Genomic DNA, 27,832 nt, shown 5'->3' on the forward strand with positions numbered 1-27,832 from the left:
ATCGATGTCACGTCTGTGTGTTTTAAAGCTGCATTCATTGATTTTAATGGCCACTTCGGTGCAAACAGTCCTAGTTAAAGTGTACCAGCAGTATTTAATATTTTGACCCTGGAAGCAGCTCAACTAACTGAAAACAACGAGACTAGAGATGGTAAGATACCATTTTTTCCTTCCTGATACCGATACAGAGAACCGATCCACTGATGGAGACAACATGAAAAACAAACAAACTGTATGTGTGTTACCATACAACCATTAGCTTAAGCTCAACACATGGTGAATATATATATATATATATATATATACAGGACTGTCTCAGAAAATTAGAATATTGTGATAATCCCCATACGTGTGATTTAGTTTACTGAACCAAGCTGAGTGTTTTTCAAGGCTCAGGAAACCCTTGCAGGTGTTTCGAGTTAATTAGACGATTCAAGTGATTAGTTGAATACCCTACTAGTATACTTTTTCATGATATTCTAATATTTAGAGATAGGATATTTGAGTTTTCTTAAGCTGTAAGCCATAATCAGCAATATTAAAAGAATAAAAGGCTTGCAATATTTCAGTTGATTTGTAATGAATCCAGAATGCATGACATTTTTGTTTTTTTAATTGCATTACACAAAATAAAGAACTTTATCACAATATTCAAATTTTCTGAGACAGTCCTGTATATATATATATATATGTATATAATATGTGAACAGGAAGTTCTCTCTGACGGGTCACAGGAGTGAACTCCCTCTGAACCCTGTGCTGTTAGGGTGTAATCTGCTTTGTGGTATTCTGCTGACATCTGCTGGTTTTACTGAGGACTGGCTAAAATTGGACTTTGATCGGCTGCAACACAGATAATTACAAGCCTTAAGATTGAAACAACATTAGAGTACAATATACAATCTTAATTTAATTTGGTGAACTCAAAACAGAGACAAGAAATCTCCTTAAAATCTGTAAATCACATAGAGAGTAAAGTTAGGTTAACGTAACTCCACACAGAGTACCTAACACTACAAACAGAGAATTATTATCATCATTATATTAATGACATTTTTAATGACAACTTTTACAAATCACGTCGTTTTTTTTTAACAGCCAAGAGATCCAGACGGTTCAGTTAGACTTCAAAAGAGAGACTCTCCGCTCACTGGCGTGAGTTTATTCACCAGCATGAATGCTTTGATGCTTCTTTAGAGATTTGTTGTTGACGGAAACTACGGGTAGAAACCATGTGGGTAGGTGGAGGGAGAGGGAGTAAGACATGAAATAGTGGTCAGAGAGCTGGAGGGGAGTGATGGAGAGGTTGGCGGTAGAACAGTGTCTAGTGAAGGTAAGATCCAGCTGGTTGCCGGCCTTGTGGGTAGGAGGAGAAGAGGAGTGCAAGGACAAAGGAGGAGAGGAAGGAAAGAAGAGGTTCTAACTTATCAGTCTGGATGTTGAAGTCGCCAGGAGGTGGGCCAGGTCTACCGTTATCCGGCCTGATGTTACCAGGGGATGGGTGATGTAAGGATTGTGAGGAGGGAGGGGCAGGTGGAGGTTGGTTCTGGGGATTGGGGATAGGGGCATGTTGGGCTGGGGACAGGGGATGCTGGGAGGGGAGGGCAACATCAGGCGCAGCCCAGGAAGATGCCGGACGGCATGACCCGTGACCAGTCGATGGCCATCGGGTCCAGAGGGTAGAGGCCACGCCTCCTGAACCCTTCTGTGTTGATGAAGTTTAACCTGCAGTCGATCTGTGTCCGTCTTCTCCTCACTGAGCTCTGAGTTGCATTGATGGGTTCCAGTGTAATGTCCACAAATCCACAAAAAAAAAAGGAACAGATTCAGAATGATCTTTTTTTTTAATACAAAATATGTTTTCTGGCATAATCATACAGAGTGCATTATTCATATCCATGTCTGTAACCAGCATGTATGAGTGGACAGTCACTACATCAAACAACAAAACCTGCAACACAACCTGCAACACAACTCTGAGCTTTCTTCATGCAACACGACAGAGTTCATCTTTAACGTCGGTACATTTACTGGTAGACAAGCGTGGCAAGACGTCGGCATTCTGGAAGCTACCGTATACATTCAACTGTTCAGGGTTAGGGCGTTCGGGGTCGACAAGGCAGAAACTTCATCTTTTAGTCTTTAAAAAGTCAGAAAATAGCAAAAAGAAAAGGGCAAATCCTCACATTGAAGGAACTGCAATCAGACTTTATGACGTTTTTGCTTCAAAAACAAAGAAAACAACAACAGAGACTTTTCTTTTGATCAACTAATTGATCCTCTAATCGTCTAGTGTGTCGGCTGTAGTAGAAATCCTCGGCCACAAACCAGAAGAATGAACAGATGCGTAACAATTACAGAAAGCCAGTCTGCTAAAAAAAACAACTAAAAACCTTCAGGGGTTATTTACAGTATTAGTTCAGTTACATTCTCATAAATAAGCAGGAGGTTGTTCCTCTGTCAACATGCAGGTATCAACAAAAAGCTTATGTTACTGTAATTCCCTCCATCAACAACTACGATCCGATGACAAAGATGGTGAAACCTCACATGGACTTTGTTATGCAGCCTGGCAGTGTGTGTGTGTGTGTGTGTGTGTGTGTGTGTGTGTGTGTGTCAGCAGTCGTCGTGTCTGTTAGTCCTGAGCGTGTGCAGCTCGTCCTCCAGGTACGTGATCCGCTCCATCAGAGCGGCTCGGTCGGCCTGAGCCCTCCGGTCGGCCTGCCAGCGAGCCTCCTGCACCTTCCTCTCGTACCAGCGCTCCATCTGCGCCGACACCGCCTCGAAGAAGTACTGGGTCACCTCCTGAGCGTGCATGTTGTCCCTCTCCTGAGCAAAGGAGGGTTCACTGGGCTGGTCTCCGAAGACCTCCAGAGTCCGGGCCCCTGTGGTCCCTCTGGACTTAGTCCTGGCCTGGGAGTGCTTTTTGTGGTGTTTCCCTCTGAGCCCGGCTTCAGTTCTGCCGCGGCGCTCTGTGGCCGGAGACAGGCTGCTGGATCTGTAAGTCCTGCCCCCCCTGGCCCCGTACTCCGTGTCCATGTCCTGCAGGTCCTGGTTCTTCCTCTGGGTGTCAGCGCAGATCCCGGGACGCTCCTTGGGCCGAACTACCTGGACAGACGACAGCGGGCTCTTGGCTGCTGCAGGAGAGGAGACCTCTGCATTATGAGCCTTATCCCCATCTGTTAAATGTTCAGAAGAGATCCAACGATTTCACATTATAGTTACACAGCAAGTACTCTTTATTATTAGCCTGCAGCGACTCTGAATCATGAACAAGGCAATTGTGGAGGCGTTACCTGGAGAGCTCTCCACATGAACCACAAAGTAGTGGTTGGCTGAGCCGCCCTCCGCCGCACTGGGACTGTCGTGGAGCTCCAGGCACTGGGAGCTGCCTCCCTGGCCAGAGGGCGGCACAGTGAAGCCGGCTCCGTCGGCTCCGTCGGACTCGTTCAGGCCCTCGGCCACAGAGGAGGAGCGCCGCAGCTCGGTGCTGCCGGGGTCTCCTGTGAAACGAAGGTCCATGCTGTGCAGCTTGGACAGACACCAGCTCTTCAGCTCGCTGACCAGGGACGCCTGCTTAAAGGGCCGATACAACCACACACACACAAGAGTCCATATGGGTTCACGTAAAGAGAGAGAGCAGGACTCCAGACTGTGTTCACATCAATGATGCTTGGTGCTCAAAGCTAGTGAAATGTCGGCCATATTATCAGCTAAATTAGCCTTGAATCCTTCAGCCCCGAAGACACGATGGGCTTGAATTTTGTACAGCATATGTTTATTTTACTTTCATTTTGTTGTAATAGAAAACAGGCCGAGATCTCAGAGAAAACGTTCAAGTAAAACCATCTGGACATCACTAGAACGATACCTTGCAACCTAAATACAGAGGTATACAAACGCATCGTGCCGCGTGATGACCTCAGCGATGACTTCATCAGCTGCAGAGCCTGTGATTGGCCGTTGGCGTTACCTGTCTCTTCTCTGCCTCCAGCCGCTCCTGCAGGGCCCGCTGCTCGATCCTCTGCAGACACTCGGTCCTCTCAGCGGACACTCGCTCCACCGTCATCTTATCGAGAGCTCGGATCTGACGGGAAAAAGCACACAAGTCGCACACATCTCGAGAATAAAATAAAATATCATTGTGTAAATATTAGAGGTTGACCAATTTGTCGTGTGAGAGACGCAGAAGTTCTGCGAGGCAGCCGTCACGTGTGGCCCCGACATTAGCATGTAGCATGTAGCATGTGTACGGCACCTGGTGTTTGTTCTTGCGGTCCAGCTGGCCCAGCTTGCTGTTCATCAGGTCTTGGACAGTGTGGATTTCAGTCTTCATCTCCTCTTTGGTGGCCTCCAGCTGGTTCTCCAGTTTACTGATGAGAGGTTCACAGCGGCAGCCGCTCAGAGGAGCCTGAAAACACACCGCAAGCATGAACAACATGTCCAGCAAAGACCAGCTCTGGACTGGCTGACACATGTATCTCGTCTTTTACACATTTTTGTCAAATAGCATATTTACTATGGGGCCACAGTAACACCTTCAGCTGGTAAAATGACAGTTAAGTTTACACAAAATGTATTTACCAATGTTTTTTGTAGTTTTTTTTACAAAAAAGATCAGCCGTGGACAGACACACAGATGCACACACTGGACCGACGGTTTGAGCACTTACCTGCATGATCTTGCCGTCCTTGCCGCGGTACAGCGTGTAGAGCTGATAGGCCTTGTAGTTGTGTGGAGGGATGTTGGCTCCTCGCGGTTTGCATTTCCTCTTGTGGAAGCCGTCGCTGGTCCTGGTCTCTCTGCGGCGGAGCGGGTCGGACAAAGACGGCTGAAACATCAGCAGCACCCCGAGGTTAATTATTCCATCTCAACGAGCGCTACTCGTTTTGTCTTCTGCTGTCCAGAACTTCGACTAGCAAACGGTGCGCGCTCCTTTTTCTTACATCAGTACGGATTCAAGTGTGTTTGTTCTAACTGAGGTGAGTTCAGGGACCTACTTTCTCTTTCTGCTTCCTGTTCTTTGTGTTCGACTCGGTGATCTCAGCGTGTTTGCAGGCGGCTCGGTCACTGCTCTGGGTGTCATCTGCTGCACTGTCCTGCAGGGAACATAATATTAATTAATGTATGAATATTACAAGAGCAAGCTCTAAAAACTAAAGTTTTCCCTTGTAAATATCGTTCTGTTCTTTCAAGGTTTTAAGGTTTTTTCTCACCCCTTTCCTTTCCCTTATTTAAGCAACTTAAACTACAAACACAATAATGTAAACTTGCTTTGACACAACGGAGCAGCGTTTACCTTACGGTGCAGCACCTCATCTCTGGGCACAGACTGAGCTCTGCCCTCCGCCTTCAGCTTCTCTCTCCTCTTCCTCGCACTCCTGCCACGCACAAAACTCTGCACCTTCACACACACACACAGGAAACAAAATGACTGACGACTCATATATGTAATGAACTAGTATGTAGTAGGAGCACAGAAATGAATCTCTATGTACGAGTATTGTTTTACAGCTGCCTGTGCTGGTGTTACCTGAGGAGCTTTGGTCAGCAGAAGAGCCACGTCTGGGTTGTTGTGTTCTCTGGCCTGGACCAGAGCTGTTTGACCCGCCTGCACACACACAAACAGTAAATTAGCACACAAACACTTCTTCTGAGCATTAACGACGTGGAAAGAGGCTGCAGGAACTCACCTTGTTGCAGACGTGGCTGTCTGCTCCGGCCTCCAGCAGCAGACGCACCGTCTTCTTATGATTCAGAGCAGCAGCAACGTGCAGCGGCGTGTCGCCAGCCTGCACACACACACACACAACAAGATATAATATGAATTAAGTATTACCATAAATATGCATACTTATAACTATGTATTTACAAACTTAGTTACTAAAACGTTTGCCAAGAAACGTCAAAATTAGATTTTCTTGGCTTGCAAAATTATCTTTTAAATTGACAAACATCTCGCTATTGACTACCACACATATTTGTTCCACAATAAAGGTCCCATTGTGATCAAGCGGAAGGGGAGGGACTTTGTCCTTCTATTGGCCTTGCAAGATTAGGGCTGCTTTAAAAGAGTAGATGGTATTTTGAGCCATTTTTAACTGTTAAACGACTTCACATTTTGTAGGAGTTGTCACTATTAACACCAGAATGGATGTGTGTCATCACAGTAGAGTCATTAGGTTTACAGAATAAAACAACACGCTTCAGTGTGCAGTTACTGAATCAATTTGAACTCACCAGGTTTTTCTCCGACACGGAGCAAAAGGCTCCCAGCAAGATGCGGATCACAGCCACGTGGTTGTAGCGAGCCGCCACGTGCAGACACGTATCCCCCGCCTGGAAAACACACATTTAGCAATTTTACAAAGAATTTCATTTCAAAATGAAATGTCGCAGCAGAATGCCAAAACTAATTTGAGTTCTTTGTGAGGGCCATGCAAAATGAAATTAAAAAAAATTAAATAAAATGGGTAGAAATATTGCAAGCAATAATAGACAAGCCTATTGTTTATTTTTAATTCAGTTAATCACTCAGTAAATGTCATCGCATATTAAGTCACTACACTGCAATGTCCCATCCAGGCCGCTAGAGGGCGCCTTGCGCTTGGGTGGTATAGACACCGAGGAAGAATAGAAACACTGCGCTTTGTCTTTGTATTTTTGGATGATAGAAGGTAGATAAATGTGAGCGTGTGAGGAAGAAGTCACGCTGCAAGTTTGTTTTTAAAGAGCATTTTACATGAAGGAAGTGTGAGATAAAGAAACAGTAACAGGTGGATCTAAAATGAAGGAATCAGTGTGTTCACCGGAAAGTTGATATTAAATGCTGCACTGCTCTTTTTCTACCACTGTGCAACAAGCTGTAAACACAACTTCTGACATAAAGTTTTAAAGGTAAATGCAAACAAGGAGCCACAGGAGGAATTATTATGAGTCATATCTCCGTCCACCTGATGAAAGTCCAACATTTACTCCCTTTAGATCTGCTTTAGTCTCCACCAACTCCAAAGAAAAGCATCTTGCTCTTCAGCTGCTAAATGTGAAACTCGTTAGTCTCAAACGTTGCCTGCTGTTGGGGGGTTACGATGTGGACAAAGGGTTCCAGAGGTGGAGAGCGAACGCTCACTGGAGACTTACATGGTTCTTGTTGTCGGGCCTGGAGCCTCCCAGGAGCAGAACCTTGGAGCTCTGAGCGTGACCGTTCTGACAAGCAAGGTGGAGCGCTGTGTTTCCTGCCTGCAAAACACAAAGTCAGTGACGCTAAACAAAGAAATCACACTTCTGCTCTGAAAGTAACATTACAAAATGACAATGCAGAAGCGCCGCAGTTCAATAAGTCAACAGAAAGCCCTGAACCGCTGCTGAAGCAGTTCTACACAGTTCACAGCTGGTTGAAAGGTGAGAACTTTGCAGCACCATCACCTTGTTTTTGGCGTGAGCGTTGGCTCCGGCCTTCACCAGCACTTTGACCGACTGGCTGAATCCGTGCCAGGACACCTCGTGCAGAGCTGTGTTACCATCCTGACGAGACAAAAAGGCTTCAGGATACTTCCACTCATGGAGATTCTCTTCATAACTCTATGATATCAACCCATGAAGAAGTACATGGATGATGGCTCCGTCTACACGTCTTTTCTCCTGATATTTTCATAAACCCTGACAAAATGTGATAATGTTTTACATGTACTTTGTGAAATGTGTTTGCATTTCAGAGCGATCATCCAAAATGAGCCAACTGTAAAGGATTTATGTGGAAAAGGGGCTTAATCAAAGCGTGCATGGTAATACTGGCTGGATTATTTTACCATTAAAGGATAGTTTGGATGTTTTAAAGTGGGGTTGAATGAGGTACTCATGAGTCAGTGTATTACTTACAGTAGACGGAGTTTAGACTAACAGACAGGACTACCAGCAACAAAGCACAAAGATGTACATTTGATACTCTGTTATTGTAAACATATACACTTATTAAATGAGACCAAATCAAAGTTAACAGGCTCTCCTTATTTCCCTCTCATCAGTAGAACAAACCTAGCCTGTCATATTAGAGTCAATGTTATAAGTAGAATACAATTATCATGTGGCTCAAAAATGTACAGCAGACATAACATCTCCTGACCCAGTCACGGTTAGCACAACCCAAATAACCCAAACACAGTAATCAACGGAGGCAGCGGTGGACCAGAAACTCAAGGACAGTTGTTTTAGTGAAAGCAGTCTGGTGGCTTTCAAGAGAGCGAAGATAACAGCTTCAGTTCCCAAACAGAAAGCAACCGCAGAGCACCTCATACGAGCCCACTTAAAAACACACACACCACCGACTGCATCACCATGACTGTCTAATGTCCGTTTGTGCTGCAGAAAAGAGCAAAATGCACTCAAAACTAATTCCACCGGCCTGTCGAGCAGCTAATAAACAATCTAATCTAAAGTTAAGTTTCTACTTAAATACACTTTTATTAATGCACGATATTCACTTCCTCTAAACACACTACTCTACTCTTCATGAGGGAATGAGGCTAAGCAGATTACAGGCCCACTGGTTTCTCTATGATTATCACATGCTTTAATGCAGTCATTCTGGCTTTAAAGACCCCAATGTGCCTCTGTGTGTGTGTGTGTGTGCGTGTGTGTGCGCCTCTGTGTGTGTGTGTGTGTGTGTATTTTGATCCTCACCTTGTCCTGTCTGTCCAGTGCACACCCTTCCTGGATGAGAGCGTTGATGACGTCGCTGTTTCCAACCATGGCGGCCCGTTGTAACGCTGTCTGCTCCCCCTGCCAATAGAAACACACACACACACACACACACACACACACACACACACACACACACACACACACACACAAGCACACACACACACACACACTGACTAACGATACAGTGGCAAGAAACACTCCGCAACAGGTCAAGAAAACCAGCATCCATCCATAGAAAAGATATTCCATCATCACAACGTTGTGTTCTTGCAGAGTCATATTCATGCCCTCGAGATCTATAAATCTTATACAAAATTGTAATATTTCCGACAATAATTGTTGAAAAGTTCTCACCAATCACAGGTGGCGGGATAGTCTTGTTTTCGTCTCGTCAATCATTTGTAAAACACTTGAAAGGTGCCGCATAAAGAACATTTGATGGATAAAGGAATAACTTAGTTTTGGAGGAGTTAGTTTTTATTGCTGCTGACTCTGAGCAGTAAAAACACATGCGTGGATGTGTGTCAGTGATTACAGTTTAAACTTAGCTAGATTACTGACTCTTAATAGGATCAGTATTAGGACTGCTCAAAAGAAATACACCTGTGAACCTCTCCACAGAGTAGCTGCTGTACACGTCTTCATTCACAGATTCATGAAGTCTCAACACACGAATAAAGGATTTCAACATTTTGGGAAATACTCATTTGTTTGCTTTTTCTGAGAGTGAGTTGAGCTCAAGTTTACATCCACATGCAGTGCAGTGTTTGCCATGTTTAAGACTTTTTTTTTAAAATAACACTTTGTGTAAGCGAATTGGAAATGTGCATAAAAACAGGTCGATGGAAATCCACTTAATCTCATGTCTGTGTGAAGCTGGACCTGGTTAGCTTAGCTTAGCTTAGCTTAGCATAAAGTCAGAAATCAGTGAGAAACTAGCTCCGCTTGGCTTGTGAAAGCGCCCTTTGGAGGTGCGTCTGGCTAGCTGTTTCCCCCCTGCTTCCAGTCTTTATGCTAAGCTAAGCTAACCAGGTCCGTATTTAACCAATCGGAGCTTTATCTTGATCCTCTAATCTCACTCTTGAAAAGACCACAAACAGGGTTTCTCTTTCCTAAATATGTTGAACTATTCCTTTAAAAAGGAGATAGTTTGATTTTGGGGAATTTTGTTTGGTAAACTCCTGGATTTACCAAACCTTTATGTCTCTCATAAAGGTAACCTGCAGAGACCTTTATGTCTCTGCAGGTTAAAAGAATAACCTGTGAAATGATCCTTTGTGTATTTACTGCATGTTCTGCTCAAAATAAATGCAACTTGACACACTTATGAAGTCGATAGTTTAACGGCTATACATCATGTATCATTGATGACAGTGGATCAAACATAACACCACAGAACAATTTAGATAAACTAGAGAATATTAAATAATAAACCCTCCATCCACAGAGTTACTTCATCACATAAACATCTGTACTAATATTAACATTAATTCAAAATAGTACAAAATTCCCCAAAACCATCTATCCCTGTTTGTGGACAAGCTCCTTTTCAATAAGCTCAGCAGAGTTATTACTGACTCGAGCAGTAATGGTGTTAATATGGTCCCAAATAGCAGTTATACAAACCACAGCCGGTCACCTCAAACAGCTCCGTCTGCTGTTTGGAGTCCAGAGTGGTTTGTATAACCGTGACAGCGGTGACATACAGTCCCAGGGAAGATTAAGCTCACATGTATATGCTCAGCCCATTCAATTCAGCACACAGAGCAGATTAGTGGTGAGTGGACAGGTTTGACATGAGAGCGCTGGAAGAAAGAGCAATGACTTCCACGAGAGATGGGGGAGGAGGAGGAGGAGGAGGAAGAGGAGGAGGGAGAAGAGGAAGAGGGTCATTCCAAGGATAGATAAGAAGTGAGCCCAGCAGCAGCAGCAGCAGCAGCAGCGGTGGAGGAGTGGAGTTTGTTCAGGGAAGGTAAAATGGGGGAGGGGGCAGATTTCCGCTGACTCAGTGGGATCAGTTTTTGGCTAACCTCCTTCACTGTCCCTGATCCTTCAGGCTCTTTCCCAGCCCTCCTCCACTGTCTTCTCTCCTCCTCCTCCTCCTCCTCCACCTCCTCCTCCTCCTCCTGACTCAGTCTGCACCTCCTGCTCCCTCCAGTCCTGGAGGACGTACTGCAGCCTGTTGCGGAGCTCATTGACCACAGAGAGTGAGTTTGGCAATGCCACACATCTGGCTTTTCACTATCTGTAGGAAAGGGGGACCTGCATCCTGAGGGCAACCCCACAAGTGGACAGTCCAGAGGGTCCCACTCAAGGCCACTGGACGTCGTTAGACTACAGTGTGAAGAAATATCTAAAATATAAATTCCAGTAAAACAAAACTGAAAGCAAAAAAAGATAAGCAATCTACTCAGGACTGCGGTGCGAGAGCTGGAAGTGGAAAGATGGCCGACGCAGCGGACGGGCGGGTGGATCTACTCACGTCGTCTTCGATGTCCAGGTCGCAGCCAGCTTTGAGCAGGACACGCACCACCTCAACGTGGCCTTTGTAGGCGGCCAAGTGCAGGGGGCTCCTGCCATACTGTGGACACAACACACACACACACACAAAGCCCAGTGAACAACACACCAGAGGGAACACAACAGAAGCACAGTAACTCCCGAGCAGGAGCAAACAAAGTCGAGTAAATAACGCACAGCATTACGATCCAGTGAGTCAGATATCGCTGCCGGCGGTGCGGCTGAAGACAATCTGCTTCAGAGGACAATCCATCTCGGTAACGAGTCGACCGAAAACAAACAGATACGTAATCCGTGGTTTAAGATAATCGTGCACAATCTAAACAGCTGTTCATGTTAGCGGAGTCGAGGATCAGCTCTGGGATCAGTGGGCCGAGGCACAAAGGTTGTACACTGAGTGTTCAAATATATATATATTCAAAAACATCAATTGATTAATGAAGAAAATAAGCTGCAGAATTATTGTGCAAAAATGTGGGCACATCGACAAGTTTAGATTTATTTAAATTCTTCTTCCTCTTTAATTATATTAATTGCAAATAATTATTTGGTTTCCGAATCGTCTGTTATGAAGTAATTATTGAAGGACACACACACACGTATGTAATGCTACATCAGTGATGCTACGTACACAACCAGGAAGTGTGTGAGGACAACAGGAACTTCAACAAAGGGAAATTCCTTCTTACATATACGTGTATGATAATTATATAAACATAACACTCGTTGGGAGGATTAGGACAAAAGCTCTGAACACATCCTGAACATTACATCCAAAATAACGAACTGTATCCAGAAGAATGAGGGCGCAGGATGTCTGCATGCAGGTAACCGTTCAGACTTCAAACACCAGAGCCAGGTGATCTCTGTTAATCTGTCATTTTACCGAGCAAACACAGTTTAATTACTGTTCCCACACACCAGCGTAAGCCGCATTACACCCCCTGGTATTATCTCAGCGCTAGGAGGGTTCGTGCTTTGTTTGGGCGCGGCTCTGGTCTGCTCTGTATTTACGTGGTCCTCAGATTGAGTTACACTTGGAGAGGAGCCACCAGCCGAGCTCGGGTAAACAGCAGGCCCGAGGCCAGCGGGGAGCCTCTGTTGTCTCCACACTGACTGAGGGATTGTGGGTTGGTTCTTTCAGAGGCAGTCGGTACGTTGGGTGTCACTTTACCTCGTACTTTTTGTCTCCAAATGCTCTTGTATACGTAGTTACATTCCTCTTTTTAGTTATGCATTTGACTTTATCTGTACGTTTTGCCGTCGTCGTGCTGCTGAAGCAGACTCTCCCTGCTGGGGATCAATGAATCTTATCTTTCATCTTAAAGATGTGTTGGCTTGTGTGACGGAGATGAGGTGCAAATCAGAGCTGTAATAACCTCGGAGCTCTTCATCGTTACAACGGAGAACAACACAGAGTTACCGAATAAATTCATCCAAATCCCAGCGAAGCACACTGATCTACAAAGAATAATCACTCCTCAACTACATGGAGTCTGTTAGTGGACCGGCCGTATAAGACTTTGATAAATGAATAATTGTTTCAGTTGTTTTTCAAGTATAAATACAAAACGTGGGTCCAGCTGCTCCAGTACGAGGATTTTCTGTTTTGTATTATTAACTGAATGTCGGACTGTTGGGCAATATATTTAAAGACGTTACCTTGGGCTCCAAGAACCACGACTATTAATCAATTAATCAAGGAAATAAACTGCAAATTGTCCTTAAACCTTTCACTATTCTATTCTTTCATTCGTCCACTGTAACAGCAGGTCAGGGAAAGAGTTAAAAGGGAGCTTCACAACTTTTAAAGTCCATCTTAAAAATAATACGACATGTCTAAATGTAAAGGGATCTCCTCCCAAAGCGGTTCCGATGTAAGTGATGGGAGACAAAAGAGTCTCAAAAACCTCTCAACCTCTTCAGATTGTGATCCCAGTAATTACCAGGACTCTAAACCCTCGTCTCCTCACTCTCTCCTTTAACCTCACTGAACTCCCCGTTTTATCCTTTTCCCCGTTTTCTTTCTCGATCCATTCATCGCATTAGCCTTCTGAAAACTATTCCTACAGTCCGCTTCCTGAGCAGAGGAATGTTTCGTATGAAACTCTGCCCCCTTTATCCGGGATTAAGTTTTCACGATGGCAACCTGCCAAAATACCCAAATACAGCTGGTGGAGACTAAATCATCAGAGCGAGCAGCAGCACACGTCATGTTGTTGTGGCTGTCTTTTCATTTCAGGTATTTCACATAGAGAATAAAAATACCAAGGAACTAATGATTTTAAATGTGTGCCTGAAACCTAAATGATTTCCTAAATATAGGAAAGCTGCAGCACAACAGACCTGTTGTTACTGTGTCTCTGGAGGCTAATAGACGATGGAAGAAGATGAAGATGAAGAACAGTCAAATTGAGGACTCGCCTTCCTTTTGGGGACAAAATGTACGTTAATAGTTACATTTTTTTGTTTGCATTCTTTGTACCGTCCATCAGGGGGCGACTTCTCGTATTAAAGTATGAGGAAATGATCCTATTTCTTAATATCTCCTCCCCTCGAACACCCACAGTGTATTTAAGAGGAGGTGTCTTCATCCTCTGTGTGACTCCCACACACAATGGATCACACTCAAAACCCTTTTACACTGACGCCATCATTCCCCTGACTGAGTGAAGCTGCTGAAATCATTTTCATTAGTAAGAACACGACGGGGTTGTGTTCACACGTTAGCAGCGCTAAGCCTTTCATGCTCCGTTCTGCTTCTATTTGAATCCAGAGGAAACGGTGACGACACACTGACTGAACACATCTGATGATATCGTGACATTTTTCTGGAAGCTCACAGCTTTGCAGTGAAAGCAATTGGGCCACACTAAAAACCACATCTATGAGTCACACAACTCAGTGACACAATGGGATGTGAATCGACACCCTAAGGACGCAGACACCGTTAAACAGGCCGTGAACAGAGAGATGAAGCTTTGGAGCGGATTCGGGCCGACGGGTTCAGACTCAGGACCGCTCGCTCACCTTGGTGACGGCTACTTTGGCGCCCTTGTTGATGAGCTGGACCACATTGTCGGCTTGCCCCTTGTGCGAAGCTACGAGGAGGCGCTCGGAGAGTGCGAGGACCTCAGCCGCATCCTGCTGGCTCATGAAGCAGGGCGAGTGGTGCTGCAGACAGAGGCGTCAAACAGACGTGGAGCTGGAGAGGCTGCCAGTGCTGCTTCTTCTTCTTCTTCTGTTTGCTTAGAAACTCCACAAACTGCCAGGATTCCTGCCCTTCATCCTCCTCTCCGCTGCTGGGAAGAGAACAGGAAACACATGGAGTGAAAAACAAGCCAGCATGTGCTCCGCTCGTAGTGCTGGCAAACAGGAAGACGGGGCCGACATCCCGACTGTCCAGGTTGTTACACACATGTACAGTCCTCGTGGGATCATGTGCACAGAAATAATCCCAAAACCAGGGCCAAAAAGAGGGTTTGTATTCAGTCACACATTGAGTGCTGCTGTAGTATTTAGTAGTAGTAGTAGTAGTAGTAGTAGTAGTAGTAGTAGTAGTATTTTAATCAGCCATCACGAACAAGTAAATAGTGTAGCTTCTATACAATCTAGTATACTTTATGACTGAAAAGGCACAGGCAGAAACATATATATATATATATATTACATTTGTATCAATTTAAGCTACCCTCAACAAAAGAAAAGAATAAAATAAAAATCATTCACACTTGTAACCCCCCAAAAACGCTTTATAAACCACTCTTTTGAAAACTAAAAGTGAGTTACATATTCTTACATTTATGTATGTATAGCTCTGAACATTGTTGTGTGTGAATCGAGCCTTTCACACTTAATATGTGACACCATGAAACAGTCGGTAACCACCACTGACAGCACAGACACACTTCTGTGGTCTGATGAGTTCTCCAGTTACACACTTCTGTGGTTTTGGTGTGTAACCGCAGGGAAGGTAGAGTGACTAGAGGGAAAAAACGCCGCCGTGCCTCACCTGATTTCTCATCACCATTAAAACGCATTGAGTCGTCATGCACCGGAATGCATCGCTGTATTCATGTCTTGGAGTTGCATAACCAGGGTATGAGACTCTTGTGGATCCAATGAGCTCGACTGTTTTCATGTGCCACGACGTTTTCTTCACATTGTAGCCATTTCATTGTAAAGGAGACCATTTTTTAAACTTGATGTGACCGTAATAAAATGACCTGTTGTGACCCGTAGGATAATCACAGCCTTGTGAAACTTTACGAGCGCTGAGTAAACACCGAGGGCATTCAGAGGATATATGGCCGTCCCAGGTATAGTGACAAGAAAAGGGCTTTCTGAGCAGCTTCCACAACAGAAGTGCTCACCAACCAATTCCTGCAGAAATCCCCAAATGTCAAAAGTATTTGACACCAAATCACAGCATGGAACTTTCTATGGTGCTCCTTAAGTTCTCGGTGTAATGTGGTATTTTGGAGGGATGGTTTTGAATATTTGAGGTAAGAAACGGTTGAATTTTGCACCGAATATGTTCAAGAAATGGTATCAACCCAGAAATTGCTGCAAAAGCTTATGAGAGATACGCGAGCATGAGAACGACATAACCATCATCATAATGTTCCCTTTTATAATTTAATTTAATAATTCAATACATTAATCAATGCATGTTTAGCTGCTGGCTAGATTTTGAGACTTTGATCGAGCGTAAAAGCTGTTAATATGTTACTTAATTAAGTTTTAATGTGTTATATCATGCAAGAAAGTTCCCCACTATGGTCAGTTTATCCAAATAACAGAGCTGGATAAACATAACTGGTTGTATAAATAAAATAAATAAACATTTAAATCAGTATCATTTGAGTAAGATATAGTGGTACTCTCTCCACGCATGCTGCCTCTAATTAAGTCTCAATATATGAATCCATAAAGACACAGACAGGTGACAGTTATATGCAGGCAGATGGAAAAGTCTGTCAACTTTGGAGTATCATAAATATTTCAGTGGAGGTAAATGGGCTCCTTTCATGTCAAATTCTTTTACTGTTATCAATCCAGAGTCATAAAAGCAGCAGGTAATAATCGGAGAGAAGACAGACGCTGTGAGCATGTTGTGACAGGACGGCTCTGTGATTAAAGAGCCTCTATTACATGTTATTTGTGCTGTGAGAACTCCAAACTATACCTGCATTTATTACAGGCTTTAGTCCTTTTATAAACGTTGTATTCAGGTAAAAAAAGATGTGATGTTCTGACCCATGTGGTGTTTATTGGCTGTAGAACTGATAATCCCTGCTCACTAAGCCTCACACAAGCACAACAGAAAGAGAAGAACTTGTCAAATGTTTGAGGTTAAGCTTTCCACAGAGTGAGGAAGTGTTGATATGACTTCAACAATCATCAAAGACTTTAAATACACAAGAGCATAAACGAGCGGAAATAACAAAATACATTTACTTTTGCTGCTGGAACAAAAAGATGTTTTTGTGTACTTTTTAAAAAAATCTGTAATTCTACTTTTACCGAAGTACTATTTATCACAACCATTGTACTTCGCTACATTTTAAGTATTTAAATATATATATATATATATATATATATATATATATATATATATATATATATATATAAAACACATATTAAACATTGTTAACAGCTAACATTTAGAATATTTTGACGGTTTTAAACTCTTTTTCGGGACGGTGAAAGGAAAGCTCGCCTGCAGCCTTGCTATGAATTACAGCTCTTTGACATTAAACCGGAACGTCAGACTTACAAGAACATAAATCAAGAAGAAGCCAAGAGAATTGCATTTAGTGCATCTCTATAGTAGATACTCATTTATGCTTCATTTCCCAGTTTGCATCTCAAAAGGACACCAATATTATAAAAGCAGTACGAGCCGAGGAAGGGATCAGGACTTTGTAGTCACTCGTGTCCATTCGTACAAACTGGTAACCGGAGCCGACCACAGGACGTGAGAGAGACACACTGATTGCACAGCTCCACTGTGAGGAGGAAGAGGCACATCCCATCCGATCCCTGGAGTCTAATCTGTGATGACAGTCCGTGTAATGACGGCGTGTTTCATCACTAGACACACAGCACAAAATGAGGCAACGTGGGACGGACGACATCAACAAGACGGAGTCGGCGCCGCAGACGTACATGGCTAAATCCAGAGAGAGAGAGAGAGAGACGGATTACTTCCAGGACATTAGACCTTCATCACAACTCAACCATGAAACACAGCTGTGTGGTACAGTTCTACTGGAGTAGAGTTTCAACTTTAAAGCGCACAAGTACACCCCCAGTGTGTAAAGGCCCTAAACGACAGCAAAATGCAGTAAAGACGAGGTTATGGTGGAATTGTCCCCACTGCGATGCATCTTAAGAGTCCACACATCTAATGGATTAATGGATGATTCTGCAGTCCAACACATTTCCTTGAAACATTCTCAAAATTTGAAATCAGGCCACACAAAGTGGAATGCCAAAGAATGCATGAAAACCCTCCCAATCGGAGGTCAATTCACTTGAGCTGAAGAAGGGTTCTGAGGCACTATGGTAACATGTGAATGGCTCCCTACTGCAGCTCAAACACTGAATAAGATTAGAGGGGGGGGGGGGGTTCTCTCCCTGACTGCATTCCAGTAGATTCTCCAGAAGATCCTGTTCAGTCGGAGACCACGAAGCACACAAAGCCGGCCTGGCAGTCGCAGCGAGGCTCCTCGCATGCAGCTAGGCAACGCGGGCTTTTGTGCAAACTTTTCTTTTTTTTTTTGGGAGCTCAGGACTCCTGTTCAACAACAACAAGATGCCAAACCCTCGCTTTTCACATGGCTCAGGGAGGAGGCCCTGGAGAATACTTATTAACCTGCCAACTTCTCATGCAGAGACACCGCTCACTATCCGCGTGGTTGGAGCCGATCGGTGGAGGGGGAAGGATTTATTTTTCTGATATATGTTAGTGATAAAATGACAAAAGAAGGGGAAGATATATTCGCGGTGGAGCTGTGTTGTATTTGTTTCATACTGCAGCCCGGATTACCTGGGACGAGGTCAAATGGGCCCGTTTGTACTTTAATACTACTGAAAAAAACACCCGTTAAGTGCTACAACATAACGTTAAACTAATAACAGATATATAACTTATTTAGTCGACAATGTTCATGGACTCTCTTTTGGTCTTTCTGTGTAAAATGATGCAATCCTTGCCAATTTTCTTTCCTCGTTTTCTCAAATAAACCATCTTTGGCCAAGTGTAAAGACACCGGTTTCTTTCAGACTAGTGGTAAGAAACATCTAAAACACACATTTAGGTGTTTATTTTCCTACTTTTGTCCGTTTACGTCTGTAGATTTCTCCTAAATTCACCAAAAGTTACCATTACACAATGCCTCATTTGCATATTTAAACATAACATTTAAGAGTAATGAGTAATGAACTGGTGAAGGTTCATGGTGAGTTCACGTTTTGACCCTCTTCACCTGTAGAGTCTCTAAATGTGTGTAATTGAACTAAACGTGTCTTTAAAGGGCGTTTTCTCTAAATGAGTTTGTTCTCAGACTCTAATCCAGAAACCTCCACTTCAGCAGCTCTTACACACCAAACACACTTTACACTTTCATTCCTCTCTATGTGCTGAAGGTTCACACAGAGGGGTTTGTTCACATGTCATTCACAGACTCATTTATACTACATTAATAAAAACATGGAGGAAATATATATATTTGTATGGCTGTTGACAGTCATTTCTGATATATGAAGTGGTAAAAAATGTTTTCCGAAATTCCCTCTATAAAAACATGCCTTATCCAATATTCAGATTTCTGATCGCAAAAACACGTAATTTTTACGATTACATTTCAACGCTATCATGATAACATTATAATTAATCTTTACCCAGTACTCATTTTAACTAGAGCTTGAAGACATCATAATGTAACTCAATGCAACCTCTGTTGACGTTAGCCGTTATTTAGTCAAAATTATTCAGCTACTGTACTTGGCTCCGCCCTCTCGTGTCACTCCTGGTTGCAAAATACCAAGATGGCGACGGCCAAAATGCCAAACTCAAGGCTTCAAAACCAAAGGGTGACGTCACAATAAACATCTCCACTTGTGATATATAATCTACGAGTAAGACGGGATATTTATGGTTTGGAAACTTCTAATTCTGCCCACTTTTCTGTATTAGATCTCATAAGTTAAAGTCAACTTATATCATGCTCATTAACATCCCACGATGCCTAAAGTGTGCAAATAAGCCTCTTCATTTGTTTAAACAATATCTTGTTGCAGGTATAGCGCGTCATGTTTGGGTCAACTTCCCTGACGGCTGACGTGTTGAATCTTGCGGTCCAGCCTGCTGGAGGTGTGACGGGCTTCCTTCAGAGAAACAGCTGTGATGGGAGGCGCCCGCATGATAACCTCACAGTGACATACCGGCTCTGACCTTTTCTGACTCATTCACAATCACATGCAAGCAGCAAACATGTGCCGGGCTTTTTATTTCTATCAAAAATATACAATAAATCAATGTTAGCTAACCCTTGCAGTAAATCAACCCCCGGCTTTTTGTCGAGGGGACCAATGCTTTGCTAACTTCCACAAAAGTACGTCAACTGTCCATCCTTTAAGACCTCGGGAAGCAGTGGACATCCAAAGTATGCCAGGAATGTCACTGACCACTAAAACGTGCACCAACATCCTTTAACCGACACGTCAGGAAAGATATGCTGTGTTGCACTTTTTCTGCTTTCCGTTAGTTACTCCCGCCAAAGATTTGGCTTCAGATTACAGTCTACAAATGATTATCTGAAGAGCGGGGGGGGGAATGAATTTGACAATTCACCAGCAATATATGAAACTTCCTATTCTGCGCTAGCAGCAACCTCCAGGTCTGAAAAGTGAAGCCAAAGCTTCATGTGTTAAAGCTGCATTCTCTCTAGTGTCCACCAGGGGGCGAATCCTCTGGTTGTATAGAAGTCTATGAGAAAATGACTACTTCTCTCTTGATTTATTACCTCAGTAAACATTGTAAACATGAGTTTATGGTCTCAATCTCTAGTTTCAAGTCTTCTTCAATACAGCATGATGTTTATTTAGTAAATTATGGTCCATTTAGAGTCAAATAGACCATAAAGCAGGGTATTATTAAGGGTAATATTCATGGAGCAAAGAAATAATGCTCAAATTGTCTTTAAGACTTGTAACTGCTTTCCCTCTCAGAAACAAGCCTGAGCTTCTCACATTACATCATATGTTTTTCACTGCTCTTGAAAAATAAAGCGCTCCAGTTCACACAGTTCATGCTTAGAAATGTAAAAATTCCCTGAGGGGTCTCATTAGATACCAAAACTCTACAAGAGGTCACATCCTACAGATCCAGCTTGATACAGAATTAACATCCACTGCACCGTGACTCCATGTGAGGATGGAAACATTAAAAACAGAATCTGTTGAAGCAGAGCATGAACACACAGTAGCCTGCAGTACAGTCTCCATTATGTGGGTCATCTCTTCCTTCTGTTCGTATGAACACTCACAGCCCCATTATAGTACGCCTGTGTTACTATACAGTCCCATGGTGCTCTGCATGAGCCTTTAACACACAGATACACTCTATTTTCATCTCACCTCATATGGTATAGACCTCTTTTCTGTTGGTAAACACGAGGGCGATAACCAGCAAGTAGTCGTTAGTACACAAAACACATCAGGAGAGACATATGGAGACACCTTTACAAAGAAGCTGATTCATGTACAACCTGCCTCCACCAAGACCAACCAGGTTCAAGCATTCATAGCTGTGAACATATAAAAAATAATACACTGTAATTCATAGATATCCTACAATGACCGATGTTTGTTTATGTTGATTTAATTGTTGCGTAACTTGCATACTTCAGTAACGGCACTCTGTGGTTATCTTAACCCAAATGACGATCTTTTCCTAAACCTCACTAAGCAGTTTTGTTGCCTAAACCTAGATAAGTTGTTTCCTGTGAAGAAGGGAGTTTATTTTGAAAATACTGAGCGGACGGGAGTTTACTTTGAAAATACTGAGCGGACGGGAGTTTACTTTGAAAATACTGAACGGATGGGAGTTTATTTTGAAAATACTGAGCGGACGGGAGTTTACTTTGAAAATACTGAGCGGACGGGAGTTTATTTTGAAAATACTGAGTGGTAATTATCACGTATTGCTGGACTGTCGTAGGAACAAATATTTGTAATAATAACGGTAAGCACAACAAGCTAGTGCTGTAAAAAGGTTCAACATATCCTCATACAACAGTTTGTATGATATCTAACAAAAATATATTTTCCTACGAAAGCCAGCAACACGGTTAAATCTCTGCTCGTTACGTGTATACGGTCTTTTCACAATAAACTTCCGTCTTCACAGGAAACTCAGTTAGGTTTAGGCAAATACACTACTTAAATTAGGTTTCTGAAAAGATTGTCGTTTGGGTTCAAATAACCACAGAAGTGTCGACACCAATTACGAAAGTTACGTGACGAAAACATCAACGTTGACTGCTGTTTTCACACGGTCTCCTGGCTGAGAGATCGCCGTTTTCTGGATCCAACCACCTCCCGCCCCGCCAGCAAAACTTTTCATAGGTATTGCTACGAATGCTGGATGAGACCAGCCTGAACGGTTTGTGTGTTCTTACCGGACTGTCACCGTACGGTGTCGCTGAGGTTATCGTAACAGGCAGAGTCAGTCTCACGGCTGGAAGACCGCCCTGCAAGTTTCCGGTCTGCTGCAACAGTAACAGAGAGAGAAATAGGTGTATAAGACATGGACGGTGCGTCCCTGTCCCTTACTGAAAGCCAGTCTAGTCAGCTTCATAAATAGTCTTAGAAGTCCTAGTTTCACCAACAGCGTGAGATAAAAACGGGCCCTGGGCGACAGATTTTTGCGGATGTTTTCTCGCATCACATCACCAAAAACAAACTGAATCTGACTGCAGAAGGACCAACAGCTCAGTAACTCGACTGCTCTTAACAGCGCAGCTATTTTCCCAGCAGGAGGGCTTTTCCCCCCTCATACTGTAGATGTGAGGGATCAGTGACATGACTATTTAGTGTGTTTGTCTGTGTGTGTGTGTGTGTGTGAAAAGCAAGTGTGGTCAGAATGGAAGGCCCCCCTCAACCCCTCCTTCCACCGTCAGGATTTCACTCAAAACTCAGCCATCTGTCTTTGCTGCACCAGTCAGGGACATAGAGCCAAAACCAGATTAAAACAATACTTTGACCCACTCACTAATCCCAAGATCTGTTTCAGTGCTCGCTCGCTGCAGCACAGAGAGAATGAAGCATTCACGGTGGACAAAATGGGACATAAGTACAGCAGAATACAGGACATAAATCCTGTCACTTCTGATGGACCACCATGGGACTTTATATCGGGGAAAAATACGTACGGTAGTCAAATAACTATTTTACCCCATTAGAATTGTGCCATGAATTGCATATATTGTGTTTGTTAATGTAACAGAAAAGTCACATTTTGCATAAGACTGTGAAAACATGTAAATTAAAAGACCACGCCCCAAAAAGTAGCGTAAGAGACGTCTGTGGCTGAAGCTACAATGCCCTTTTCATACTGAGACGTAATCGCACCAAAAAAGTAAGTAAGAAAGTGGAAATAGCAAGTTAGCTAACTAACTAGCCAAGTCGCTAAATGAGTCAAATTAACTCAATTTCTGTAACCAGTGCAGCATGAAAGGGGAATTAGCAAGCTACAAAGCTTCTAAATGAAACGACTTAATGCTTCATCCAAACAAACACATTACCATCGCCAGATAAGTGACAACATTGATCAGCTCATTTCCTGTCACCAGTGTATAGCATGAACACATGGTGGAAATAACAAGCTAGCTGGCTAACTAGCCAGCTCCTAAATGAGTGAAATGTAACAACTTAATCCACATCCAAAAGACTCTCGTCCACGCTCTTGTCTCAGCGTAGGACAACGCATTGCTGTCGGCAGATAATCTGCAAATCAGAGCACAGTAGTACTTGCTAGTACTAGCCAATCAGAGCACAGTACTAGGAGGAAAATAACATGCATGGAACATGGCTAAGTTACCCAACGTATCGTATATGTTGGTGTTGGTGACGTACATTGTGCAAGACAATAGATGTAGTTCAAACTGCAACTTCCTTGACGTGCAATATTATCTTTTACATTGACAAACATGTATAAATCACGGCACACATCAAACGGGACGTCTCTGGTCGTGAACTACCATCTGGGAGGCTGACCCTCTGTTAATCCTCAGGTCACTGCTGGAAACAAACCTTCTGTCATCCGTGTGACAGCTGATCCAGATGTGACGGCCATCTTAATAAATAGTACCGAGGTCAACCTAAACATTAGACTAAAAATAACAACATATCGTGCCTTTTAGTACAACTCTGCTGTACGACACGGGGGCATTTAAATTACCTTGAAAAACCAGGGCTAATAGTATATTAATAGAATCTGAATTATCTAAAGTATTGAACAAATATGTGTGAATACACAAGGAATTTGATTCTCTCAATGTACAGCTAGGGGTGAGGATAACGAAGCTGGGCGGATAAAGGTTAAGAATACATAAGTAGTGAAAACATAGGTTTAAATATAAGTATTATATAGAACATGTATAAAAAGCACAGAATAAGAAAAAGTGTTCTGTAATGTAGTATAGTTTTAACCCCACAACAAACCAAAACATGTTAAATGCAACAGGTAGCTAAGAAATACATATGAAACGTACAGCTTTGGTCACAAAGTAGTTTCACATTCTATCAAAGGACGAGTAAATGCTGTAAAATCAGTCTTGTAAAGCTCCCAGAGGAACCGTGTGTGCAGGTCAGCGTTGTTTAGGCGTTCTCTGTCTACAACAAGAACATCTTATCAACGCTCCTGTACAATATAAACAGAGAGATCCACGTTTCACAAGTGACCCTGAGTTTTTTGGGGATTCCTGTAGTGAGCGACTCTTTGCCGTACTGTCTTTTGGTTTCTCCTCATCTGCAGAAAACTGTTGCTGAGACCAACAGAAGCTACAGAACCGTCTTTGCAGCCACACTGAACAATGTCCGACTCAAAAGTACTAAGTTATGTTTCAGATAATGCAATGTACAACACGGACCTCTTGGTTGAATAAGCATGTGTTTAAACGGATGCAGCTGCACAACAAAGAAGAAGACCCTCCTACTCTGAAGACCCTTGCCAGTCTGGGAGCCGTAATCACCTCCTGGGCCCTGCTTCATTGTCCGGGAGCACCGAGCAGAAAAGGCCCCTTGTGCTCCTTTTAGTGGTACATTCACAATGAGGTCACCGCCCGTGGGCTAGCAAATGCATTACCACAACAACACCGTAACACCACATGTGGTCGTTAAGGGACCAAACTCACACGGGCCCCTCCCACTTTGCCTCAGTCTAATTAGTTGGCTTTCTCTTTTGCAGATTTGGCAAAACATGCATTTCCTATACCTGCTTTTGATGGCTAACCCTAATTGACTTCCCAGTGTGTTGCAAAGTGACGCTAAAGGTCCTAATCAAGCGTCAGTACACGACGGGCCGGGATGAGAACTTGTTGCGCAAAAAACATGCGCAAATTAGGAGGAGGTGAAGCCGCCCATGGCGCCTCCTCTCCAGCTGGAGGGAGCCGAGTGTCAGCTGTCAGGCAGGGCATTCAACAATTCCCCCCCCCCCCCGCCATCCCAAAACCCCCACACACAAAGTACAGGCTGTATCCCGCTGCACCACTCAATGAGCCCCTGCAATGCAAAAGACTTAAGACTCAAGCTCCTTGTCTTTCACCACAGAGCTATTCTCTGATTCCAGAGTGATATTATCTCCTTAAAAACACAGCATTAATATCACAGATTTTGTATATATTGTAATGAAAGCATCATGGGAATTAGCAAATCTCAGCATCTTCCCTTGCACTTGACAACAAATGCTCCCATGAGGCTCCATCTCACCATCTGACAGACAAATCTAATAACTGCCTCTCACACAGTGTCTAGTTTCTGGAGCCTGTAAAACGCATTAAGGCCCATTATGTGCCCATTATACACCTGGTGACCTCTGACCTCGTCAGCCACTGTGCCACGCTAATCAGCCCCCCCCCCGGGGACGTGAGCAGACGGACGGACGGGTATTCACTCACATACTCACTACTGCGTGGGTGGATTCATCGGCTCCACACATGGCATGACTACACCTCCCCGTACGCTTCCACCTCCAATTTAGCTTTTTTTGGAAAAAAATGTTGGAATTGTAAACCAGAGATTTAACTGACATTGTTACTATTTATGTCACAACCAGCTCTGCTCCCAGTAGACCACACAACACAAAATATAAATATATAAATACACTGTGCAATAGTACAATTATTCTGTCTGTATATATATATATATATATATATATATATATATATATTTTAGTTATTGTGGATTTCTTTACTTTTTTAATATTCTTTACTGTTTTATTACTTATTTATAATACTTGTTTTTACTATGTCTCTTGTTTGCACTTTACTGTATATACAGTATATATATATATATATTTACTATATATATATAGGCGGTTCCTGCCTTTGAAAGTGAAGCTTTGCATCGTCTCACTCGGTCACTCTCTAGAGGAGGAGGTCACCAATAAAACTATAAGGAGAACCCTCCAAGCTGCACCTGAAGCCTCACAAACAAATCACATTCAAATAAATGACGCCTCCGTCACTACTCGCTCACAACCACCACTTCTTCCTTCTGAGTAGAAGTTGAGGTATTATCATTAGAACACATTACTGGCCAGCCTTTCCTAAGAAGCTCATAACTGTTAAATACCCTCAATTTGAACCCTTATTATATATACCGAGAATTAAATATTTAGGTTAAGCCTTAAGCTGCAGAGAAGATTTCCACTTCAGCCTACTTTAGTTCACATTTCAGTGGTGTTTCTTAGGGGCTGGAGCCTAATTTGCATCAGATATGGCAACATGTTATGCATCCAGTGCCCTGATTAATTTGTAATTGCTTAATTTATTCTTGTTTCCAGACATCTTACAAACACACTGAACACTGAACCCATCTGAGATCAGACCACAGCCTTTAAATAGTGATGCGTTTTGTAAGAACATTATGCAGTAATATATGTATCATAATGAGAACACTGAGGGGATATCTTGGTGAGGTCATTCAACAGTGAACGGCACAGACGCGTAAATACAGAAAGTTTCTTAAGGGACGTCTGAAGCATTTTAACTTAAACATGTAACATAAAAATGTCATTTATATGCTTTGGAGGTTCCAAGGGAAATGCCATAAAAATGTATATATATATATATATATACATATACACAAACTCCTTCCTCTCCTCTCACTGGGGTTTAAAGGAGTTTCTAGGGACATACCCCACCCTAGAAATCAATGATCACACCCTGCCTGACGATGTGAGGAGCTGATGTGGTCTAATGTGGTCTAATATGGTCTGACCTGGTCTAATGTGGTCTGACCTGGTCTAATGTGGTCAAATATGGTCTGACCTGGTCTGATGTGGTCTAACCTGGTCTGATGTGGTCTATATATATATAATAATAACCTGACTGACGATGTGAGGAGCTGCAGTTCTATCAGCACTTTAGAACCAACTTAAAAAGTCTGTTAAACGCATCTCAACTCTGTACTCACTGAGCTTGACTCTTATGGTCTTTATAACTTTTATCTGACAAACATACATTTGTGATGTTCTGTAGCTTTGTATTGTGTGTCTCGTGTGTTCTTCTTTGTATATCTTTATATTATGTCTCGACCTTTGTACTGTTTGTTATTCTTTCCTTGTTTTGACCTGCCAAAAGGGACTACAGATGCGAATTAGCTTTAAAGCTATAATCTGGTACGATGCATGAAACGGTGGCATTTATGTTTTAAACTGTAAACGGTCCCTTTTAAATAAAATAAATAAATACGACAGTGATTTCGCTCGAGGCACGTAATTCAAGTCAGCAGAGTCACGTCCAGTGTGCGTACGCAGCACAAAAAACAAGCACCGTGAACCTAAAACACGACAAAATAAACACAGCGTAAATCAAAGAGACTCACCTGGGAGAGAAAGAGTCGCTCGAGCGTCGTCAGTTGGTCCCGACAGCCTCGTGAGGTGCACGTTGAGTGAGAGGAAACTACAAAGTGAAAACACACGGTCGCTTCTGTCGTCGCTCCTGCCGCCTCCCTCCCTCTCTCTGTACCATTTACATGTCAACAGACCCGCTGACTGACTCCGTCACTACGGAGAAATGAGAGGAAGAAGACGCAGTTCAGCTTCGGTTCAACTTTCTCCTCAAATTAAATTAATTCCGGACAAAAAACGCCCTCTTCCTCTCCTGACCCTCGACTTCAGAGCCGCAAATAAGCTTGTTTTTATAGCCGATTAAGTTAATAATGGAGTGTTTTGACGATTTTGGCAAATAAACTCATAAGTGTAAATAATAAAACAACTCAGATGATGCTTTAAGAGATATTCCTGTGACTTAAAAGTGTAGCATTTAGGGTTCTATTGACATAAATGTAATATAATATTAATAAGTATGTTCCGCCATT

The 27,832-nt window shown here is 43.0% G+C and overlaps 1 protein-coding gene across 5 annotated transcripts; it reads right to left on the reverse strand.

Annotated features, from left to right (window-relative positions):
- Positions 1-1,871: 1,871 nt before the first annotated feature.
- ankrd6b (ankyrin repeat domain 6b) lies at positions 1,872-27,471 on the reverse strand. Of its 5 annotated transcripts, XM_079180892.1 has the most exons (17): positions 27,338-27,432; positions 21,910-21,999; positions 14,252-14,523; positions 11,184-11,282; positions 8,681-8,779; positions 7,427-7,525; positions 7,142-7,240; positions 6,242-6,340; positions 5,695-5,793; positions 5,535-5,612; positions 5,301-5,405; positions 5,002-5,100; positions 4,674-4,832; positions 4,259-4,411; positions 3,974-4,087; positions 3,297-3,576; positions 1,872-3,179 (listed from the first exon to the last, which is right to left on the reverse strand). In XM_079180892.1, the coding sequence occupies exons 3-17, from the start codon at positions 14,375-14,377 to the stop codon at positions 2,617-2,619; spliced, it is 2,271 nt and encodes a 756-aa protein (XP_079037018.1). In that variant the 5' UTR covers positions 14,378-14,523; positions 21,910-21,999; positions 27,338-27,432; the 3' UTR covers positions 1,872-2,616. The 5 variants fall into 5 exon arrangements, with proteins under 5 accessions (XP_079037018.1, XP_079037021.1, XP_079037020.1 ...); XM_079180895.1 differs by lacking the exon at positions 21,910-21,999 and having other exon boundaries at positions 3,297-3,573; positions 5,301-5,399; positions 27,338-27,471; XM_079180894.1 differs by lacking the exon at positions 21,910-21,999 and having other exon boundaries at positions 5,301-5,399; positions 27,338-27,471.
- Positions 27,472-27,832: the final 361 nt, after the last annotated feature.

Source organism: Pholis gunnellus, assembly GCF_910591455.1.
Source record: "Pholis gunnellus genome assembly, chromosome: 19".
NCBI classification, from domain to species: domain Eukaryota; kingdom Metazoa; phylum Chordata; class Actinopteri; order Perciformes; family Pholidae; genus Pholis; species Pholis gunnellus.

What these genes read in the sequence shown, in the direction of transcription:
- ankrd6b (XM_079180891.1), bottom strand. Translation starts at nt 14,377, where the DNA reads ATGAGCCAGCAGGATGCGGCTGAGGTCCTCGCACTCTCCGAGCGCCTC. An exon ending in ACGCTCACGCCAAAAACAAG is followed by an intron (nt 7,241 to 7,426) that starts GTGATGGTGCTG and finishes TGTGTTTTGCAG; the next exon opens with GCAGGAAACACAGCGCTCCA. An exon ending in ACAGCCACGTCTGCAACAAG is followed by an intron (nt 5,613 to 5,694) that starts GTGAGTTCCTGC and finishes GTGTGTGTGCAG; the next exon opens with GCGGGTCAAACAGCTCTGGT.